Source organism: Pantherophis guttatus, chromosome 1, assembly GCF_059756535.1.
Source record: "Pantherophis guttatus breed Tessera chromosome 1, ASM5975653v1, whole genome shotgun sequence".
Classification (NCBI taxonomy): domain Eukaryota; kingdom Metazoa; phylum Chordata; class Lepidosauria; order Squamata; family Colubridae; genus Pantherophis; species Pantherophis guttatus.
In genome coordinates, this window is record NC_142063.1 from 224,552,097 (window position 1) to 224,575,613 (window position 23,517).

The 23,517-nt window shown below is 37.5% G+C and overlaps 1 protein-coding gene across 2 annotated transcripts in view; it reads right to left on the minus strand.

The window, feature by feature from the left end:
* KHDRBS2 (KH RNA binding domain containing, signal transduction associated 2) overlaps positions 1–23,517 on the minus strand; it is a 413,845-nt gene that overhangs the window by 36,185 nt on the left and 354,143 nt on the right. The window contains exons 8-11 of one of the 2 annotated variants that reach the window (XR_009621906.2): positions 14,503–14,561; positions 3,796–3,972; positions 1,762–1,812; positions 924–947 (exon numbers count right to left, since the gene is read on the minus strand). Coding sequence is in view for 1 of the 2 variants with exons in the window: in XM_060689217.2 (XP_060545200.1) it covers positions 3,875–3,972; positions 14,503–14,561 (157 nt within the window). In the remaining variant the exon portion in view is untranslated. Of the gene's footprint in view, positions 1–923; positions 948–1,761; positions 1,813–3,139; positions 3,973–14,502; positions 14,562–23,517 lie in introns of those variants that run through there. The other variant, XM_060689217.2, reaches the window with a different exon arrangement.

Here is a 23,517-nt window from a genome sequence, read left to right on the forward strand (position 1 = left end):
TTTTTGTACTGCCAGGTATAATGTCTTACTGGGTTATGCTTTGTATTTGTGATGTATGTCATTTGTTCACAGAACAAATCCAATAATATGTACTGTAAGTGAGAAAGAAAACAATACGCTGAATCCAGAATGGAAATCAGAGCATTAAGATTGCATTTTGTAGTTAGTGCTGTGGTAAACCAAGACATATATTGGTTTGGTTTGTGCCAAAGTAACATATTTTAAACTGTGTGTACAAGGAAGTGAAAGAGATGTTTCTCTACTGCTGTTATTTTTCCACTATTAGATAGGTTCTCCTTTCATGCAGAGTAAGATGTAACCGGCTTGGTTAGACATCTATGTAAAGTACATTTCAGGGCAATCTAGAATTCTCTGCCACATGCAAAGGATTCAATTATGAAAAGAGCTTCTTCAACCATTCGGGTAATATGGGAAGAATTACCAAAGGGGGGGAAAAGTTCAAATTGCCTAAAATTTAGACCATTCTTTTGCTAGAAATATGTATGTAGTCATTATATCAGTATGAGAACTTACCCCAGGGCCAATAATATGGTTGCTTATAGCTGAATCATGAACTGTGGAAAACACATTCTCTTTGTACATTTTAGCAACGTTAACTTTAGCTGTCAATGTGTGGCTTAAATGACTCAAAAATATCTACACACATCTTTCTTTTGTGATAAATAGCACTTCTAGTTATTGACATTTTGTGGAATTGTGTACAGTATTAATTCTATATAGCTGTATTATTCCAATTTTTTCTCTCCAAGAAATATTATGAAAAGAAGGTATAAGAAAAACTGAAAGCTCCTCTTGGCCCTTTGACTTCTAGAACAAAACATGCACAAAAAGTTGTATCTGAATATAAAATCTGTCAGCAGGTGTGAGAGAGCAATCAATTCTCCTAGTTCAAAAGCTGGTACCTTGCCAACCTGAGATGGCTTCACCTGCAAAGTGGAAGAAGATGAATCAATAAATGAAAGAAGTCTATCTTATATAAAATAAAATCTAACACAAATACAGGCTAACCCACTCAATCCTGAAAGTCATAGATTACATTTTGAAAATCAGTTATGTCTTTCTGCTCTTAAGCGATAGTGCACTTACAAAAATATATGTATGTTGATTTTGAAAAGAAATGTTCCAATCTTTAAAAGAAAAATAACTCCATACATCACATTCATAACCATTCTGTGGCTTCTTGGACATCAGAAATAGCTTACTAGACAGACAAGCACAAAAACCAACATCACATGGTTCGGTATCTTTTGTTTTTAGAATAGTTTTAGCTTGTATCACATCTTGGAGGCTATCGGTATTTGATAGATGAGGACCCAAGTTTACATTGCAAACTGATCCTTTTTACACTAAAGGAAATCCCACTTTGATCAATGGGGGTGACATCCAAGAAAGAATGGATAAAACTGCAACCTTGGAATTGGAATAAACTGAAATTGTTTAGCAACAATGGCAGTATTGTCATGAAGTCAGTACAATCCTCACAATTACTAGAAGTGAGGAATCTGTAGGGTCCCTGGAGTTCTCTGAGCTTGATGGTTTTCTTGAAGATGTTTCAGTACCCAATAGGTAACATCACTAGTCAGCACTGATGAGGTTACTTAGTTGGGTGATGAGATGTCTGCAAGAAAATCACTAAGCTCAGAGAGCACCAAGGATCCCACAGCTCAACCCTGAGTTACAAATATTACCTTCTATCAGAAAAGCATCTGTTTTCATTGATTGACTGTATTTCTTGCTTACCTGGGCATTATGTAACAGTCTTCTAGTTTGCTGTCCAGTATGTTCAGATCCCTGAAACAGTGAGACAGAACATTCAGTGTGACAGATGCCAACCTAACCAAGCCCACATCAATAAACACAGCTGAATCAACAGAGAAAATGCATGTTTGAGAGACTAGTCAAGAAAGTTAGCATGCAACTCCAGCTGCAAAAAATCTTACATGGGCTCACAAATTGAACAGCCACCAGCTTTTCTCTGCTCTCATCAAAAAAGTAAACCAATTACATTGACAAAAAGCCACTGGAAATAAAAAAATTGCATTTAAGATTGCCTACGATAAAATTCTTCCTTTTTGTCATAGAAATGTAGGTTATATATTCACTGTTAGCAAGAGTTGCATTACTATTATTGTTAATTTTAGTTCTGTTTATTGCCTCAAGGGTTATATATTGTAACATAATTTTGTTGCCACTAGTTAATGTTAATTAGCTGTTTTAATAGCCTATAATACCTATTTGTTAAGTTTTGGCAGGTTTACTTTTTTAACTATCAGTAACTTAATCACTTGGAATATTTAACATTGCTGTTGCATACTCAAAATTACAGTTACTATTATTGTTACCTGTTTAACGTTTAGTCATCCTTTGAGTCCTGCGACATATTTCGTTAATAATCATCAGCCATCAAGTCTGATATTCTCAAAAGAAATAACAGCCCTCTATAAACTGCCTTCAAGGGAGGTGATAATTAGCACTGAAAATTACAAATAGAGTTTTTGAAGTTGAATAGCAACAACTGGGCAGTGACACTGATGATTGGACTGTCAAGACAAGTTATTAGAGAACTCCGCAAATGCAGCCGACACACTCCTCAGAGTGAAAACAAGAAGGTGAGTCTATGCAATGCTTACATGTTGAATGGGATATTTAATGTATGGGGAAACTCAGCGGTTGAAGATCTAGCATTTAGACAGTCTAACACTGGTAAGCAATAATCTTACCTCTTTAAACTCCATTACATTCTCACGAGAGACAGGCTAATACAAACGAATCAATCAGAGCGTGTGTTTAGCAAGATCAAACTTAAGAGGAGAGTTTAAAAATCCATTTATTCTTCTAAAGCCACGACTTTTTTCCCCATTAACATGTTATATACATTAGTGTCTTCTAGTCATGAGCCATGTCACAGTTTAGTTGGTTAGCTTTTAAATTATTTAACAACCATAAGCTATTAATACAATTTTTTAAAGTCTTGCACATCGTCTTAAAACAAACTTGGGTTCATTTATATAGAGATTTTGTTTTTGTAAAAGAAAGGGTTTAGATCAAAAACATATTTAGGCATCTCTTGAAGAAGAAATCAAGCAGGCATTTAAAGCTAAACACACGTAATTCCAAATTTAGTTTGTTACAAAAGTTTTCAGCTTTATTGACAAGTTATGGCAAACATATTTGACAAAATTATGTTTCCTATTTAGAGAAGCTTACACATGGAACTTTATGTGATTTAAAAAAAATAATAAAAAACAAAACAAATACAGATTAAAACACTGGACAAATTCAGTTAGCTACATCCATACAGTAGCAGCTTGTTGTCAACCCCGTTAAAACAGCATTTAAAATGAAATTTACAAACTTAATATTAAGCATTTTAAATCTAACTAACATATATTAAAAGACAGGTTAAAACAGCTTATCTACATCTCGATTATCATCTGGTTCAAAAAAAGGTCATATTACATTTTTTTTTTAGCAACCCTAAATAAAAACTCAACCTTAGTGTGGGGACAGGGCGTAAGAGATGCAGCTTCATGCTTCTTTTTTTTTGTTTTGTTTTTCCTGTTTTGCTTTAAAATTACACACAACAGTGAGGAGGAACAACCAAGACAACATCATCTTGCTGAAAGGTTTAGTCAACAACTGCCAACAGTCTTTTAAAGTCCATGTCCTAAAAATAATACTAATGCCAGTTTCACTCCATTCTGGAAACATAACAGGTATACAGGTAATCATAAGCAGTAATTCCTAGGATAGAAAAAAAAATTGGGCTATTACTTGTCTTGTTGCCATTTACGTGGAGACCACGGGTTCTTAATTGTCTTTAAGTTGAGGTCACAGATGTGGAGAATATCTTTCAATATCTACCATAGGGGTGTTCCCTGTAACTCCCTCTGGTTGACCTGGGAGTTGGAGCTTTTAGGCTGGGACGACTTATGGCCCATTCTTCTTGAGCTAAAACAGACAAAATAAAGAAGAAGTTGCTTTATTTTAGTAGACATGGATATGAGGCTCTGATCAAGCTATCCAGCTAATGATGCATCGAGTATTTAGAATATGAAGCCAGCAGTACTGTCTAAGATCCAACTGCTAACGAAAGAAAGCTCTCGGTCAAGACCAAAAACTCTCTTTCTTCCAGTTTCCAGCACATGTAAACAAGCAATGTTTTAGCCAAACTATCAACCTTGGGGGAAAAAAACAACACTCTTCGATTTTTGCCTGTTGCAAACTTATTTCATGCCTGAGTTTCTAATATGGTCTGAATAACTGGATTAGGAATTGAGTCAGAAGGGGGGAACTGAAAGATGAATGATTATATGTTTTCTCATTTAACTTAAAAAGCACAGTGGAAATGATAGGAAACTTAGATATTATTACAATGGTCTTTCTAATACAAGCAGATAATTCTGTGTATACACAAAAGTATTAATACAAAGAGAGGGAGGGGAGGGAGGGAGGGAGAGAGTTATAGGTTACTACAATGACAATAGACTGGTTCTCTGCATTAGCTCTTAGTGATGTTGCTATCATTATTGTGATTTTATTAGCACCCACTTTTCTCTATCTTATCAGATACAGGTAATCAACAATTTACAACCATTTGTTTAGGGACTGTTTGAAGTTACAACGGCACTGAAAAAGGTGATTCATGACTGTTTGTTACATTTACACCCATTGTAGCATCCCATTGGTCACATGATCATAATTTGGATGGTTGGCAACTGGCACGTATTTACAATGGTAGCAGTGTCCTGGGGTCATGTAATCACTTTTTGTGACTTTCTGACAAGCAAAGTCAATGGGGAAGCCAGATTCATTTAACAACCATGTGACTAATTTAAGAACTGCAGCGGTTCACTTAACAACTGTGGCAAGAAAGATCATAAAACGGGGGCAAAACTCACTTAACAACTGTTTTGCTTAGCATTGGTAATTTTGGACTCAACTGTGGTTGTAAATTGAGGATTATCTGTATGAATACTGTAGCTGAATACTTTCCAGGCAGTATTGGCTCAATAAATATGCCTCTTCTACACTCGCATAACATTGTTAAATCACTGTGAGGAGCAAAATAACAACTAATTTCATCCTAGAAATACATTAAATACATTAATAGGGGGCAGTACAGACCTAATTTATGGCTCTGCATAAAAAAGATAGTGTTTAGATAAACTATATCCAATTAAACATAATAATCTGAAAGATTAATTTATTTTGAAAGTAATTTCTCAACAGACAATAACAATGTTCTGTGATATTGCATGCAAAATATTAGCATAACTTTTGACTCTTAAATAATTTTATTAAAAAGAACTGGAGCATGGTCATCTAATTTTCTTATATTTTAAAAACAGCTCCTTAAAAATACTATCATCATCATCATTATTATTATTTTTATCTTAATTTACTATGGCCTCTCATTCCGAAAAATTCTTGGTGGCTTACAACATCCACATATACAATTAAAACAATTTAAAATAAAGTGTTTTAGAAACTGCACATGAAAGCAAGGCTTCTTATATTAATGGACCATTTGTTTGTTGAGAAAAATTTGCAATCCATCATCTCTGTCAGATTCTTTGGTCTATATACTGACGCTATTCCTTGCCTAGTTATGACTGAATGTAATAGGATATGCTTCTGATTAGACATACTTAGTACTATGCTTGAATGACTATTGCTATTTATAGAATTTACAGTGTAATTTTATATACAGAAGTAACTCGCGTGAATAAAGTAAGATTTTCTGGCAGGTAAATGCAAGGGACTGCAACCTTAATTACCTATATGCCAGTTCTGTTGATTAAAAAACATTAAGAATATTACTTGGTAGGCTTAGCTGAGTTTTTCTAGAGGCCAGTTTTTAGCTATTGAAAGGATTTGTGATTGTTTTTCTTCCCTTTCCTCCATCCCATTCCTAAGCTTTGCATTTGAAGCTAGAATTCTAAGTATCTTGAAATATACTGTCTCCTGGTTTTTAGGCCAGCATCATAACCACTAGACCAAACACTTTCAATTTTTACAAGCAGAATTTGGTGTTGCAACTAAAGCAGTTACACTTTTGAAAAGGTAGAGGATGGCCACATTTGCTATTTTTCCAATAACCAAACTGCATCATTCACAGCAGCATCCAAGACTTCCACAGAAGGGATGACCTTGCAACACATCTAAGGAAGGGTAGAACTGATGTTGTGACATCATGGTGCCTCTTTTATCATTTGGGAGTCTCATCATGGTTAGGTATGGATGCCTCTGACTTTTTAGCACTTCTTGGACAGATCATGGGACTTGCAAGGAAGTAAAAGCATCTGCAAAGAGCCCTACATTGTTGTGAGGTGGACTATAATTTTGCTGTAAAAGGACAACAACCAAGAATCTAGCAGCTTTATCCATTCTCAAAATGAAGAAAAACTAAATGCATCAGTCAATTTATGTCTGGATAGTTTATTAAAAATCCAGACACAAATCTGCCAGGGTAGAGTTCTGCCTTGCAAAGAGAACCCTAAATTAGATTGGATTTAATCTCTCTGCATATCCTTATTTCCCTTCACAGAAAATTTCTTTTCTTCAGGCGATTGTTCTTTCAAAGGAGATCACAACTTTCTTTGTCACAGAAAAGATATGACAGGAAGACGTTTGGGGGAGTAGGAGTTGCTTCTTTTGAAGAACTTCCTATGCAGAACTTGAAATGTGTGCGGCGTATTGAAGTGTTATTGTGAATAAATTATTTTTTCTAGCATTGCTTGGGATCTGTTTGACCTGAACATTCATTCCTCCCCCTTCTTCTGATTCCAAATGCTGAAGATTAGACTTGTCATATGCCCAGAGTTACAGACAGGATGTGAAAGATGACAAGTTCTGTTGTAGGAGGATGAAAGCATAATGTGCTCTATTCCTCAATGTTGGGGTAATTTTGGAGAGAAAGGAAAAGACACAGGCGTTAAGAGCTGCATAACAGACAGAAATTCAATCTATGCCCTTCTCCCCCTTCATGCAATTACTTTTCTTACTACATTTCTTTATAGAACTTTAAAAAGTGAAGAAAATGGCAACCAATTTAATAAGGGATTGGACCAATTCCTCTACAGGTAGGATTTTAACTTCGGAGCAATATTGGTTAAGAGAAATACAACAGGACACTAATGTGAATCTGTCAAAGATTCAGGACAGATGAATAAGAGAATAACATATTTGGAAGGGATCTTGGAGGTCTTCTAGTCCAACCCCCTGCTCAAGCAGGAGACCCTATACAATTCTGGACAAATAGTTGTCCAATCTCTTCTTAAGAACCTCCAGTGATGGAGCACCCACAACTTCTGATAGTGGATTAATTCCACTGATTAATTGTTCTGTCAGGAAAGTTCTCCTTAGTTCTAGGTTGGGTCTCTCCTTGGTAAGTTTCTATCCATTGCTTCTTGTTCTGCCTTCAGGTGCTTTGGAGTACAGATGAAAGGAACTATAGGTTGACCTCACTTAGTGATTACTTGTTCAGCAACTGTTCAAAGTTACAACGGTCCTGAATGAGGAAATTTGCTACTCGTCCTCAAAGTCGAGGCTGCTTCCGTGTGCCTGTAGTCATATGATCACAATTTGGGCACTGGCACACCAATTTGGTAACTGGCACACCATTACAAGGGTCATTGCATCCCACAACCACAGGATTTCCAATTGTGACCATCACTGCCACCTTCCAATAAATAACATCAATGGGGAAGCCAGTAGGAAGTCACAACTCAAGGTCATAGAACATCACATTTAATGACTGTGTGTGAGATTTGCTTAATAACTACAAACAGAAATACAGTCCACATTAGACAGATGTTATTCTGGACGTTGTGACTTTTTAACATTTGGAAGGTTGTAAATTCCTCATTCCTGTCAGAATTGCTGCCCATTTTCCCTTTAAGCAATATTATTTATCTGTCCTATATGGTGTTAGCAGCCCATTCACAACTCCATTCTGCTGGAAGGATTTAGTGTATAACATTTTAGGCTAGTAGAATTCTATCTGCAAAACTCCATCTTGGTCAATCTCAATCAGAAGTCCTTGAACAAAGGGGTGGGGTGATGCCATCTTATTGTGGCTTAAGGTATGCAAAGTATCCATTATTAACTATCAGGTTAGTACCCAAGACAGAAGAAATTCAGTAAAGATGATCTTGTCTGAAAGTGCAGCTTCCTATTGGTGCCTTAAAGACATTTTTCCTCCCCAGAAAAAGATGCCAGAGTTAAGGGTGAATGAAAGAGAGGATGGGTTTCCAGATAGAAGAGGTAGTGGTATGACATGGGAAGATGTTGCTCTGGAGTAGGGACGCTTGGCAGCTGCTATGCAACAAGGCTAGAGGTTGTATGGAAGGGTCCTCTCTGTCTTGAATTGAAAGAATGGTGCAAAAGATTTGGAAGAGATGTGCATGCAAAAGGAGGAAGAAGAAAAAATAAACAAACCCAAACCTTATCATGTCTATAAGTTTAATAAAAAGTTAATAAAAAATAATGGGAATTGTTTTAAAAACATTAAATGCATGAGCAGAAACCCTTTATTAATGTGGATATTTCCAGCATTTTGTGTTTTCAGTGAATCAATACAGCAATCCACTGTTAAGGGTCCCCTCTCTTAAGGAGGTACATCTGGTGGGACCCAGAAGAAGGACCTTCTCCGTGGTAACTCCCTCCCTTTGGAACATCATCCCTGTGGAGATTAGACTGGACTCCACTTGGACACTTTTTTGCAAGGCCCTGAAGACCTGGTTTTGTCAACAGACCTGGAGCCCATCAAGTGGCTCATTTGATTGCTTGTTGTCACCAAGGTGAGTGGGAGGTTATTGTTTTTACTTTTTGTATACTGGTTTTTTTTATTATTTGCGAGCCACGTAGAGTCACTGAAAGTGAGTGGGTGGCCATACAAATTCATGAAATAAAATAATAAAATGGGGAGTAGGAAGTTAATTGCCATTATTGTTGGCTGCTAGCCTCCTTGGTTTGTTTGACAGTTATCAATTCTGACTTCAGCCATGTTACTTAAAATTTTCACTGGCTCTTCTCCATCATCTTTGCTAAGCTCTGGGGAAACTTCCTACATGTACTGGAAGCATTGCATTATCATGCATATGTAGAGCACATATTGAAAGACCATATAGATATCATTCAATAATATAATAATAGACATATATCTGTTCTAGGTCCATGGATTGGTAGCCAGATGGAAATGCCACATGTTGCTTTTTAAATTAGTCTTTTATAAAAAGGACTTTAATATTTTAAGATATTAATTAGGAGGAGCAGAGACACCAAATAAGGGTTGCTTGACAAGCTGAAGTCTGCAGATTGTGACTGGCTTTGATTGCCAAAATAATGTATTTTTCTCATGTTCTATTTCACTTCCAAAGAGTGTGGTCCTTGGTGTGAAGCCAAGGCTATTCCCTACGCTCTTCCTAACTCAAAACCTGGAGTCTGGGATAGGGTATCTTTCCAGTGGCTGTATTGCCTGCCCAAATGACTTTGCTCCTGTAACCCCCATGCTATAGATGATGTTTAGTATGTCCTGTTGTCCTGTCATTTCTACCTGAACCTGAGTGAGGTATTGATCCAGCCCTTATTAAAGGAATTCCTAGGGAGAGATGATCAATGGTATGTTGTAGAAGAGAATATCTGTAGCTCAGGATTGAACTGTGGGGTTCTTGATGCTCTTTCAGTTTAGTAGGTTTTTTGCAGTCATTTCATTATCAAACTAACATCATCAGTGCTAGAAGGGAGTGGGTTTACTATATAGTAGTGTTTTCGCCTATGTCAGTGTCTCCTATCTTTAGCAGACTATAAAAACTCTATCATTTACTATGTTGCCAAATTCTGCCTCACTGCTACAAGACTGAGGCAACAAACATTGTCCAACACAATTGCATTTCTTCAATACGTTTAAAATTCTTTCCTTTCTTTCTCCCTTCCTTTCCTCCTCTTTAACTTATAGAACTTACTTTAATTGTCATTTTAATGGACTGTGTGTATTTCACATATATGTGAATAAATTGGTCAAAGATTGTAATAAAGATTTAGCTACTTATCCTTCCAAATTGCTGTGACACAAGGATAAAAAGGCGGAGGGAGGTTATATACCACTTGTATTGTGCTTTAAGGATATTTGCAGGGGTAACATTAGGAATGGCTGAACTTTCTTGCATATTTTGAGAACTATGGGTTTAGTCATAGCTATAAGATTGGGATATAAAATGTGGCAAAAAAGGATTCTGGTAGTTTTGTTCTTATTCCATGTATCTGAATTTTCTTGGATATTGTGAAAATGATGGCTATTCAATATAGAGCACACACTTTGTATCATTTTCTCATTGGTATTGAGAGCAATTAAACATCAATTTGTCACTTTCATAAAGACCTGGAAGATCAAAAGCAAAACTGAGCAAAATCCATACACAGTGGCTAAATTGTGAAGAAATTCACATCTAGAACACATGTTTAATGGGGTAAGTGTGTTATGCAAATACTGTCACTCTATTAACAGTGAAGCAGAAGAGGGTAGTTTTTAATTCCATTCATTTGTTAAACTGCTTTCATCTGATCGGTTGTTTTGTATGAAGACCATAAACCAAAACAAGGACAATTGAAAAAGCTGCATTTATTTTAAGCAGTCCTCCAAAAAGAAACAATGGAAAGGAAAAGCCATTGGAAAAGCAAGAAAGTTCTTGCAGAGTTCGGGTCCAGCAAATAGTAAAACTTTCCTAGAGTTCTCCTGACCCAAGAGCTCATTGAATCCAAGGCATTTCCTGGAGGATGTGTGTATAAAGAACTGTACCTTCTTAAATGATGGTTTCAGATCCAGCAAGAGTGATGCACACCGGCAGAGCCACTAGTAAGTTGACAGTTTGGTGGCTTACAACTCCTCCTCCTCCTCCTCCTCCTCCTCCTCCTCCTCCTCCTCCTCCCTCCCTCCCTCCCTCCCTCCCTCCCCCAACTGTAAATACTGTTTCCAGGACTGGAAAAAATAAAGGCTATCATCTAGAATCTTCCAAGTTCTATTAACTCTGGACAATGGTAGACTCCTATCTTTAGAAGTAGATGATTCTTGGGAGAAATTTCTCATGCTCTTACAATCTAAAATTCTTTGTTAAGGGGGATTTACTGAAATATTTCATAAATTAGAGTTATATTTTTGAAAAAAATAGATCTTGATCTTTACGAAAAGCAAGAAAAATGCTGATTAAGAGAAACTGAAGAAAGAATGAGAGAAACTAAGGATGAAAGGATGGGCAGTTCCATGGGACATTTTTAAAAGTTGAGACTAATGCTGTCTTTTTCACTAAAAGCTGCGTGAGATTACTACTTGCAAATTTAGGAATAGTGAACATTCTTGGTATATCAGCCCTTGAGGATCTACCAGAAAATATATCTAATAGTTTATGTTAGGCAGTTGACTTAAATTTATTAATTTGAATCCCCCTTCCTTTTTTTTTTTTGGCTTAAATAATCATCATTATTGACTGGCATAAGGAATGATATCTGGACAAGAAATATTAGCCTATTGTGAAGAACTGGTTGAGAAGCAACTATCTAAAAGAAAAGCTAGGTTACCAGATTGAATTTATGTTTTTTAAAAAAAATAAGCAGAGGTCAGCCTTCTAGATTTATCAGACTTGGATACCGAAGTGATGAATGCTAAAACTACTTTTATTACAGGCTTACAGTTCAAGAATCTTGCGAGACTGAATGTGCCTCCCTCCCGCCTGCCTTCATCCTAACCAGAATTAGCAACACTCAGGTTTGAAATGTTCTTTCACGTAACAGTTTTGCTTTGACTCAGATTTCTCTTATCAGATTTCTCTTGTCTTGTCTGAGACTCTTCCTTCTGTTCCTCAAGGTTATTCTCACAGCCCAGGACAGATATATGGGATATCACAAGCACAAGATGATATAGCTCTTTTGAAGATTCCTTTCATATTTAGATACAGATAAAAAAGAGCCTAACAAAAATAAGTATTTAGGACACGTGTATTTCCTCCTAGCTTTGCAAGTGCTGCTGATATTTGCTGTAAAGCTAATTGTAGACATGGAACAGATTCAAATTCTGAATGTTGTACAACTATAAAGAAATACAGAAAAGGGAACAACATATCTCAGACATTATTGAACAAGGCACCTCAAATGTACATCATGTGAAATTACTGATTGATCAAGGGGTGTATGACCCAGTATGTTTCTGGGGCTTGAGCACGGACAAAGCTATATTGCTATTTCTCAATTATTATTGATCCTACTAATGCAAAAATATCTGAGGTATCACACAAAACAACTCTGGGGGAAAGGGGATAAATAAATAAATAAATTTATTTATTTAATACACTGATATGGCTAACCATCTCATATACATGATTCTGGTGGCTAATAATTTTTTTAAAAAAGAAAAGAGTAAAACAAAACCAAAGATTACAAACATTACATAAACTGGCAGCTGAAAACAATCACAACATCCTACTCTTAACATATTCAAGGAATGGACTCATCATCCGCACTACCAGGGTGCGCTGATGATGGAGACAAGTTTTCAAGGCTTTGTGAAGATACAGCAATGTCAGGGCAAGTCTGATTTTTTTGGGACAGGGAGAGAGATTCCAAAGAGGGGGTCTAAAGAGCAGAAAAGGCCCTCTTCCTAGGTGCAGCCAGATGCAAAATTAAGAACATTGCAAAATCAAAACACCTTTATTCACGGTTGTTGGGACTGCATACCTGGCCAGCCACAGTTTGCACGCCACCACATCTATTTAGTTACTGAAACAGACCTCGGTTGTATATAAGGGAAAGGAAGACAAGGACAGGAGGGTAAACTGAACCAAATTGGACAGAGGGCATTTCAAGAAACGGAAAGTGGAAAGAGTTCATGAAAGAAAACACAATGCCCAGTGGACTCAGGAGTTCAACTATAGTTCATTGTCATTGTCTTGTGGCTTTACAGATTCTTTTGACATTACATGTGGAAGAAATGCCATTTTCCATTTGCAGGTATCATTGTTAACATTGATCTATTAGGAAATCATGATTTTAAGTTAAGTGTGAAAGAAATAAAACTTTACATAGGACACATATTTGCTCAACACTCCAACAAACGTAATTATTTTTGAAACTGTCAACCTACAGGAATATTTGAGCATCATTTGCCTTGTTGTGTTTATTTTTTACAGGTGGTTTATTCACCTGCTTTTGTGGACTCACTTGCAATATTTTAAGAAGATTCTTTGTTCCAATAGAACAAAACAAAAAGTATTCCCCCTGTCTCCTTAACAAAAATTCCATGGACAAAATATTATTACATAGTGATGAAGTGTTAGCTAAAATTAAAGTAATTTACGGCTTCTAAAGCATAGGAAATATTTTGAGGTCAAATATTATCTAGATAAAAATGCATTTTCACTGGCAATATGTTGCATGGATTTTTTTTTCTCAAACTCAGAAAGACACAAACTATTCAAAGTTAAGAACTTAAAAGTTGCAATAATCCTATAGTACTTGGGAAAGCAGGAGTAACCATACATCTCCCCTGCTGAGACTCAAAAATCTCAAGCTCAAAGGAGATGAAATCACCTCAGAAAACTACTCCTAAGAATGTAGGTAGAAACCTTGATAATTTCTACTACTACGAAAGCAGAGCTTTGCTGTGGGAGGGAAGGAAAAAGTGACAATGTTGGAATTGCTTTAGACTAGGGCTGTCAAACTCGCGACCTGTGGGCCAGATGCATCATGCGCTGGCCACGCCTACGGCCGGTTTAGCGAAGGGGAAAAAAGTTGCGATACGAACGGTGTGAGTTTGACACCCCTGCTTTAGACTATCTTGAAGTGATGGTTCAAAGGAAGAATTAAGCACATGCTTAAATCTTTTTTAATGAAACCAATTGAATTTAAAATATTTAACTTCAACTGGATTGAACTTCTCTCTGACTCTTATCAATTCTAAAGACTGAATAGTTTTATAGCATTGGGAAACCAGTGGGCCAATTTCTCTGAAGTGTATAGCTAAAGCAAGCTCTTGCTCAAATGGAAAGTAGTCCATATTTACATGGTAACCAGTGCAACAACACAAAATAATTGCTGTAGCCTCCTAGCCCATGAAATCTTGCTTCCCATGGAGAACAGGAATATGAGATAGCCAGGTATATATAAAGTTGCTGTTATATCAGTAACATCACTAAATCTGATGCTTGTCATCATGCAATAGATTTGCACATTAAACGGCATTTTCACCATCGCTTTTGAAAACTGACCCTACCCCTGTGATTAACGTCATTGCAAACCTCTGATCAAAACGGATTTGTTTGGTTTTGTGACCTCAATTCCACAAGTTACATTTTACTTCAGAATGACATAAATCAGCTTAGCCTGCCCTCTGGGAAAGCAGGAAGAGAGAACGTACGAGTAATTTTGGGTTGTCACTGAATGATAGCTTTTCTGATTTCACACATTTACCAAAAATAGATCAAGCCTTACCGTAGCTGTCATAGGCATCTTCACTTGTTCCATGACCATAGTCATAATATTCAGGCAGACTGCAATAGATTTAGACAGCGAGTAAAAAGTTATTGCAAAAGGAAAATGGCTCAATTGAAACAAAACATTAACTAAACTTGTTATTTTTCTCTCTTACGCCTTTTATAAAAGCTACAACGGTGAATGGTATGTACGATGGTATGTTATCTGAGAGAGAAAACCGAATTTAAAAAATAAGTGAACACAAAACACAGCCTGTTCCATTGGACCGCTTTGTCTCTTAGATAAAAACAAATCTTATAGCAATGATGGTTTCAAGGGAAACATGTTGAGTACTCATTTTGTATCTTCACCGCCAGTTTTCCAGGACATTATTTATGTAATCAGTTTTTTTTTTTGGCCTTCTCAGTTAACCTGAACTAAAAACGTCAATTACAGATTTGAACGACTCAGTTACAATATCTAGAGGTGTGCATCTTTCTGGTGTAAAATGTGACCTTGAGGATCTTGCGACATTTGCATGCTACAAGTGATTTTTCATGGGAAAAAGTCACATTAGATTTCAAGCTGTAAAGGACTGGAAGGATTTAAAATTCATTGCCATCATCATCCTTTCTAATAAATTTTTCCCAATAAAAACTGCAGAAGAAATCTGAGCACCACGACATGGCAAATATGTTAGTAGCACAAAGGACAATTTGGGGACACAAATCTTACATTTTAATAATGTTGGAAAGGTTGTAAGCATCACTAAAGGGAATCAAAAATAGCAGGAAAAATCAGTTTTCACAGTAGGATCCCTTCTCTCCAGTAAGAGAAATATGCCCTGTCATTCTTCCTTTCTGCTGGTATTCATGAGTTTGCGAGGCCGGCCTTTTACACAAGCTTGTGTTAGTAACACAAACTATAATAAGCAAAGTTTAATGTTCATTACATTAAATTGTGTTTTGTTTTCTGAAACAAATGCCCAATCTATCTGGCTTTATTTGTACGTGAATCTTCCTGAATCACTGTTATTTATTGAGTAATTACAATCAAAATAAAGTGCTACAATTGTAATTGTATGGTATTCAGAGTCTTATTGCTATTCTTTGCTTTGATTGGGAAAACAGACATTGTTGTCCATACATATATACTGCAAATGTTTTGTGTTCTGAAAAAAATAAGTCTGACTAACACCTCAGCAAGATAGTACAACTCAATAACTTACAACATGTAACATCCCATAACTACTCATAGCAATTTCTTTATAGAAACACTAAGAAATCATAATGTAGTTGATAATAGGTTAACTCAAGTTCAATAAATGGCTTAAAAGGGTGACTCTGTTTTAGATTAGATTTAGAATTATTTAGAAACTAGTGGTCCACATCATTAACCTGATTGAAAATCCATGGCTCCAACATGGATTCAAATCCCAACATGGATTTAAACTACCTTCAAGTTATATTAATGCATGTGAGAAAAATGCTAGCAATATCAGAGCTAGTTTGGTATAGCAGTGAAGGTGATGGCCTGGAAACCATTGTCAACCAGGTGACAATGAGTTCTAGGCCTTCCTTAGGCAATGAAACCAGCTGTGTGACTTTGGGCTAGTCGTTTGCTCTCAGCACAATATACCTCACAAGGTGGTTGTTGTGGGGAAAATAGGATGCAGGAGAATTAGGTATGGTTGCTACCTTGAGATGCCCAGATATTGAAAAAGGCAGAATAAAAAACTAATAACAATAACACGCAAAAGGAATTGATAGGACAACTCCATTCTTTTAAATGCCTTCCAGTCAATGTTGTCTCCTGGTGAGTGTTTGGACTAGTCCTTCCAGTTTTCTTGGAAAGGTTCTTCAGTAGTAGCTTGTCATTGCCTCCTTCCTGGGGCTACAAGACAGTGACTGGTCTAAGGCCAAACAGTTGACTTTGTATCTAATGCAAAAGTAGAATTCACAGTCTCCTAGTTTCTGGTTCTTAATCATGATGCCTTAGTGACATCTGTTATTTTCTTTCTAGTTGAATTTATTATTTCATACTTTTAAGATACACGTGGATTGTTTGATTTCAGAAACACACTTGACTTCCATGTTTTTCTAATTGTCATATGGAAGACTGTGACTTGGAATGTAAGAATAGTACATTATAAGAGCTTGAATTACACATAAAATGACTGAATGAAAGAAAAAGATATGTTGCTTGTTTGTGAAATTAAAAGTAGAATACAGCAGAATGAATGAAAGTGGTCTGATCTTGTGGAGTGGAGTTCATGAATATATGTAGGAAATTGAAGGGTATTGTCAGACATGAAAGACCAGGATCACATGTGAAGTTCTGATTAAACTCATTTATTATTATTTATGCTTATGCATAGGAATCTACTCAATTAACGGTTAGTTTTATTTTGACACTAGTTAAGTGTCAAAAGGGGTTGAACATAGTCTCCTTATGGCTATTTAGAGACTCTAGGCTGATTCCTCTTTTGACTCCGCTCCCAGTTCTGCCACCCCTTCTCCTACAGGTATGAGTTTAATTAGAAATGAGAGGAATAAATATATTCCAGAAAGTATAAATTGGAGTCAAGATTGTTGAGAATGTGTGGTAGAGTAGAGTAGAGTAGAGTAGAGTAGAATAGAATAGAATAGAATAGAATAGAATAGAATAGAATAGAATAGAATAGAATAGAATAGCAGAGTTGGAAGGGACCTTGGAGGTCTTCTAGTCCAACCTCCTGCTTAGCCAGGAAACCCTACACTATTTCAGACAAATGGTTATCTGATCTCTTCTTAAAAACTTCCAGTGTTAAAAGACCTCCGAGGTCTCTTCTAACTCTGTTATTCTCTTATTCTGCTTATGTCATCTTACTCTTTTTCTGAGGCTCACACATATATTGCATATCTAAGATGTGAACAGCATAAAGAATATATATGAATATACCATATGTCAAATTTCTATTAAAATATGTCATCCGAAAGAAAAGTTTTGCACAATAATTTTGTATGACAGTACTAATCATCTCCTTGGCTAACCTTTGTTGAGGAGTCTCATTTTAACAAAAGCTATGTTGGAGTCTCTTGTTAATTTCTGTTTGAAGAGCATGATTAATTCATATTATCACAGCAGTTTGGACATTGTGTATCAATGAATAAATATATGCTTAACCCATGATTTCTGCTCTGTCAAAGCAATGCAGGTGTAAATGATCTTTCACTCACCAATGGATAACCGTAACCAGTCCTTTGGAATTATAAAGAAGAGCTGTGTAATGTTCTGATTCAATTCCATATAGATACTTCACAGTATAAATTGTGGACAACTCCTGTGTTTGTATCTCTGCACATTACTAAGCACTTTTCTCTGGACATGTGTCCAAAGAATTTTAGAAAGATGCCAATATAATTCCTTTATATTAATCAATGGTGTGACTGCATCTGGAATATTGGGTGAAGTTTTGGCCACCACACCTAAAAAAAAGGATATACCGTATTTTTCGGACTATAAGACGCATTCCCTCCCCTCAAAAAAGTGGGTGGAAATGTCTGCGCGTCTTATAGAGTGAATGTTGCTGAAACCCTGCCCACCCTCCAGCTCCCACCCTTCGGCCTCTGCCTCCAGCAATTTGCCTCCTTGCAGCAAACAGCAAGGTCAGCTTCAGCACAGCCTGATTTAGCACAAGCAGCTGGTTGACGGTTGGATCGGCCTCCCGGAATACCTCCGATCAGCTGTTCCAGGCTGCAGGGATTGCTGCTGCCCATAGGCGCCATTGCTGCCCATTGGCGTCACCACCTAGTGCCGCCTCCGTATGCCTCATTTTTGGCCTCTGCATGCCCCATTTTTGGCCTCTGCACACCCTGTTTTCAGCCCGAATTATTTTTATTTGGATAATCAATCTGGATGTTGACACCATTTTAGTGTTTAGTAGAGTTGGGGCTAAACTTGCATCACTGTTCTAACATATAGGGAAAGAAGCACAGAACAAAACATGTCACCCATCTGCCATTTTTCCTTTCATTGTTTAACCAAAGGTGCTTTTTCAGGAGGCAAATGGGCTTTCTTGTTTTTTCTTTTGAAGATGTTTCACTTCTCATCCAAAAAGCTTCTTCAGCTCTGACAGGATAGTGGGGAATGGAAGGATTTATATTCCTTGCAGACCAAGAAAAGCACCTTTGGGACAACCATGACCTGGATTACTGAGAATTTCTACAGACTTTCATTGGTTAAGTATGTCTCTCTTACTTCTCCATAGCTAATTGTTCTTAGATATTATGAAGATGATAAGTAGGGACAATTGCTCTATTATTACTATTATTACTTTATTATTATTAGAACTAAAGAGAAATTTCCTGACAATGAAAATAATTAATCAGTGGAACGACTCGCCTCCAAGAAATTGTGGGTGCTCCATCACTGGAAGTTTTTAACAAGAGATTTGACAACCATTTATCTGAAATGGTATAGGGTTTCCTGCTTGAGCAGGGGGTTGGACTAGAAGACCTCCAAGATCCCTTCCAACTCTGTTTTTCTGTTCTGTTACTACTATACTATACGATCATCATCATCATCACCACCACCATCATCCCCATCCATGACTTCATTTTACTAGATGAATGTTTGCTTAACAGAAGGAAGTCTGCTAATTCCTGTGTGTGTCTCCTATACTGTCTACCAGCACTTGCTTTCCCTGCCATTTTCCTTTTCTTTAAGGATAGAAGAAGTAGAGTGAAGGTCTCTGCTATTCTATCTCAGATCCACTCATGTAGCAAAATGGATTCAATACGAGATGAGATAGAGACAGACAGGTAGCAAAAGAAACACTGAAGATTTTTTTTTAAAAAAAGGTTTTTTTGACAGGGGAGTAGAATGAATGAAAGTGGGGGTAGCGCCTGAAAGAGATGAAAACCAGAAGACAGACTGTACATAAAAACTAAAAGTCGGGGAAAGAGACAGTTAAGAAAGGATAAATAAAAAAGAAAAAGAAAAGGATTACCTAAGGAAGAGTGAAGGGCCGCAGGGTAAATCTAAATTTCCATCTCTCTTGCTCTCACCGAGCAAAATAACTGTCTAAACATTAATTCTAGCAGAAGGATGAAAAACAAACTTCAGTCCCCGAAACACAAATATAGGTAGTCCTCAACTTACAGCCACAACTGAGGCCCAAATTTATGCTGCTAAGTGAGACTTTTGTTAAGTGAATTTTGCCCTATTTTATAACCTTTCTTGCCACATTTGTTACGTGAATCACTTCAGTTGTTAATTTAATAACACGGTTGTTAAGTGAATCTGGCTTCCCCATTGACTTTGCTTGTCAGAAAGTCGCAAAAGGGGATCACATGACCCCGGGACCCTGCAATTGTCGTAAATATGAATCAGTTGCCAAGTGTCTGAATTTTTATCGCGTGACCATGGAAATGCCGCAACAGTCATAAGTGTGGGAAACAGCTATATGTCACTTTTTTTCAGTGCCGTTGTAACTTTGAACGGTCACTAAACGAACTGTTGTAAGTTGAAGACTACCTGTGTAGTCAGGATTTGTACAGACGATATGGAGGCAGTAAAACTCACTAGCATGCAGTGGTGGGTTTCAAATTTTTTTACTTCCAGTTCTGTGGGCGTGGCTTGGTGGGCATGGCAGGGGAAGGATACTGTAAAATCTCCATTCCCACCCCACTCCAGGGGAAGGTTACTGCAAAATCCCCATTTCCTCCCAATCAGCTGGGAGGCAGAGAATAGATGGGGCGGGGCCAGTCAGAGGTGGTATTTACCGGTTCTCCGAAGTACTCAAAATTTCCGCTACTGGTTCTCCAGAACTGGTCAGAACCCGCTGAAACCCACCTCTGCTAGCATGGTAACATCAAGTAGCTTTTCACTCCTCCTCCTAAGGTTTTTTTTTTAATATATGGAGAAAAAGTACACAATGTTTGAGGCTGCAAAGCCAGAAAACAACCAGAAGTCCAACTGAATAATTTTTGAAATGCTCCAAAGCAATTCAAGAGCACCTGTTTCACTTTGACACCTCGCTTCGATTTGAAGGGGAGATTCAATTGAAGCCTCTCCAAATCCAAGTTTCACACAGACCTAATGTACCATGTGCGCTAAATCAAAAAGTGGATATAAATACAAGCATATTAAAACCACTTTAAATGGAGATGTGATTAGCCCATCTGTATATAAAAAGCCTAACATGGAGACGTGAAAGAAGAATTGAGGCTGTCACATAAAATATTGGAGATCTATAATGGAAAGAAATCTTCCATGGCATAAGGGCAAGAAACGTTTATTTACTTCAGAGGTTGCATACTTGCTTGTAGTTTTGTTCATTGAATTTTTTTAAAAAATAAATAAAGTGGCACTACAAAAGATTTTTGGATGATGAACGCCATACATGAATTGCTCTGAAACCTGCCAGCTTTTTAGCCTTGCTAATTTGATTTGTTCAGTAGCCTCGGAATAAAATATATGGAAATGTGAGACAAGTATCAATACAAACCCCAAAGTGAAATATAGCAATGCATAAATCAATTCCATGCTCCACACAATAAAAGGGGAGCGAAATAAGTAGCAAGCATACTATATTATCAAGATTGTATAGATGATGCCATCTGTTCTCTATATAAAATGCTGCTATCTTACATAAGATGCTGAAAACTAATGTCAATGAAATCTATTTGCTAATGTTTGCATGAGCAACTAGGCATTGTCCTTGCAGCAACACTACTACTGTATATGCTCGAAAATGGGAAAAAAAAACTTGACAATATTCTCAACAGGGTATTGATGGTTGGTGAAGATGATGGAACTTGCGGAAATGGCTAAATTAACTTCTTTGGGGAAAAAAAACCCAGTATCTACCTTTATAGACTTTTGCATAAAATGGGAAAAATATGCCCTTACAATTTGTGCTTTGGATGATTGGGGAAAAAAAAGGATGTTAGAAAAGAGTGAGCATTATTTTGTTATCATAGAGTAAGAGGTAACATAACTTTACTTATACTTGCTGCACAGGAAATTGGAAGCTTCTTTGTATTTGTATTCTTTCTTTCTGCAATTTTTGTCTTCTTTTCCTTTTCCTCTCTTATCTGCTTTTACTTTGTATTACTTTATGTTAGTTTTTATGCTCTATGTATCAGTGGTGGGCTTCAAATTTTTTTACTACCAGTTCTGTGGGTGTGGCTTGGTGGGCTGGCATGGCTTGGTGGGCATGGCTTGGTGGGCGTGGCAGGGAAAGGATACTGTAAAATCTCCATTCCCACCCCACTCCAGGGGAAGGTTACTAAAGAAAACCATTTCCTCTCAATCAGCTGGGACTTGGGAGGCAGAGAATAGATGGGGGCGGGGCCAGTCAGAGGTGGTATTTACCGGTTCTCTGAACTACTCAAAATTTCCACTACCGGTTCTCCAGAACTGGTCAGAACCTGCTGAAACCCACTTCTGCTGCGTATGTGTGTGAGTACCATACACACACACACACACACACACACACACACACACACATTTATTTAGCGTATGGCTTATCGTACATGGACATATATTAACCTTTTTCCTAGTTTAAAAAAACACACACATACACATACACATAAACACAGAGACATAAACAAACAACCAGGTATCATCCTATACTGGTTCAAAATCTTGAAATTAACGGTCTGCTAAAATGTCTTCTGTATTTTTTTTCCCTCTCTCTTTCAGTTGCATTGAAAAATATATGATTTTGGGTATGAGTATCCTATGCTTCATTACACAAAACCCTTCCCAACACCACACCCCTCAATTTCTCATGCTTCATCTGAAATCCAAGAGATGACATAATGAAGGAACTCCTCCTATTGTTGTGTCCCGTCAGTGGCCTGTGCGGATTGTAGCTGATTCTGACAGCGAGGAGGCTGGTGTGGTGTTGCACCAGCAGCCTGTGCAGCTGGCACTCGAGTCAGACAATGAGGAGGCTGGAGAAGATGTGGTGCCAGAGGCAGGGATTCAGCCAGGGCCTTCAGAACCTCCAGAAGCTCCTTTAAGTGAAGAGGATGAAGAGGAGGAGCCTCTTCTCGATGCACAGGCGCGCAGAGCGGCCAAAAGGCAGGAGTGGCTCCTCAGGAGGAGGTGTCCTCGAGAGTAAGGCTTGGGGCTAATTGGCCACTCCCTTAGCCTATTTAAGGAGGAATGCCGACTGAAGCAATTTGTAGGGAACAACTTTAGTTCACTCTACTTCGCATCTGGATTCTCTGCAAATTGCTTCTGGGCTTTCTGCCAACCTTAGTAAGATTACTTTATCTTTGGTTTCTTTGTTTTGAAAAAGACTGAGTTATTTTAGTAAATTAAGTTTTGTACAAACTTTGTGTGTGCTGTGTTCTTTGGGATCCGTAGCTGGGGCAGACATTTGGGATCAGGAAGTGCAGCAAAGTGAGGGGGCTGCCAAGTGATGGGAAGAGACGGAGCAGAATAAGTCAAATCGGCAGTCTTCATCTCTTCAGATATTACTATCCATTTCCCAGCAATATTCTCTTTGTAGAATAAGGAGGAAGGCAGCAAAAGTAAGAGATTAATGGGGGTCGGGGTGAGAGAGCACTTACAATGGGTTCTGACACCTTACAGATGGCATGGCAGGGTTAAAGAGCATGCACAGTGGCTGTAGCAATGGACACATAGCATCCAGATGGTGGAGAAAAAAGCAATTTCTCTCCATCCCATGCCACTCTTGGAATTACTGCCTCTCATTCTGGACGTCACATTTGATCAATGTGCTAATATTTAATGTGTGTTCAGAGGATCGCCAGAGAAAGGCAGCACTGGTGGATGCTGATGTCATTAGCAGCTTGCTACTGGGAAGGGCACCTTTGCCACTCCATACCAGGTAGGGCCCTGGAAACTTCTGTTAAGCCTACTTTCTGCTTTAAGTCTTTCCTTCCTTCCAGGATGGTTGTATTATTTGCTTCTCTGAACACAAGGATGAAAAGTGGTATCCAAAATGAGAGGTAATACTCCAGATATGGTATGATGACTATAGAATGGAGAAGAATGATTCTTTCCCACTAATTT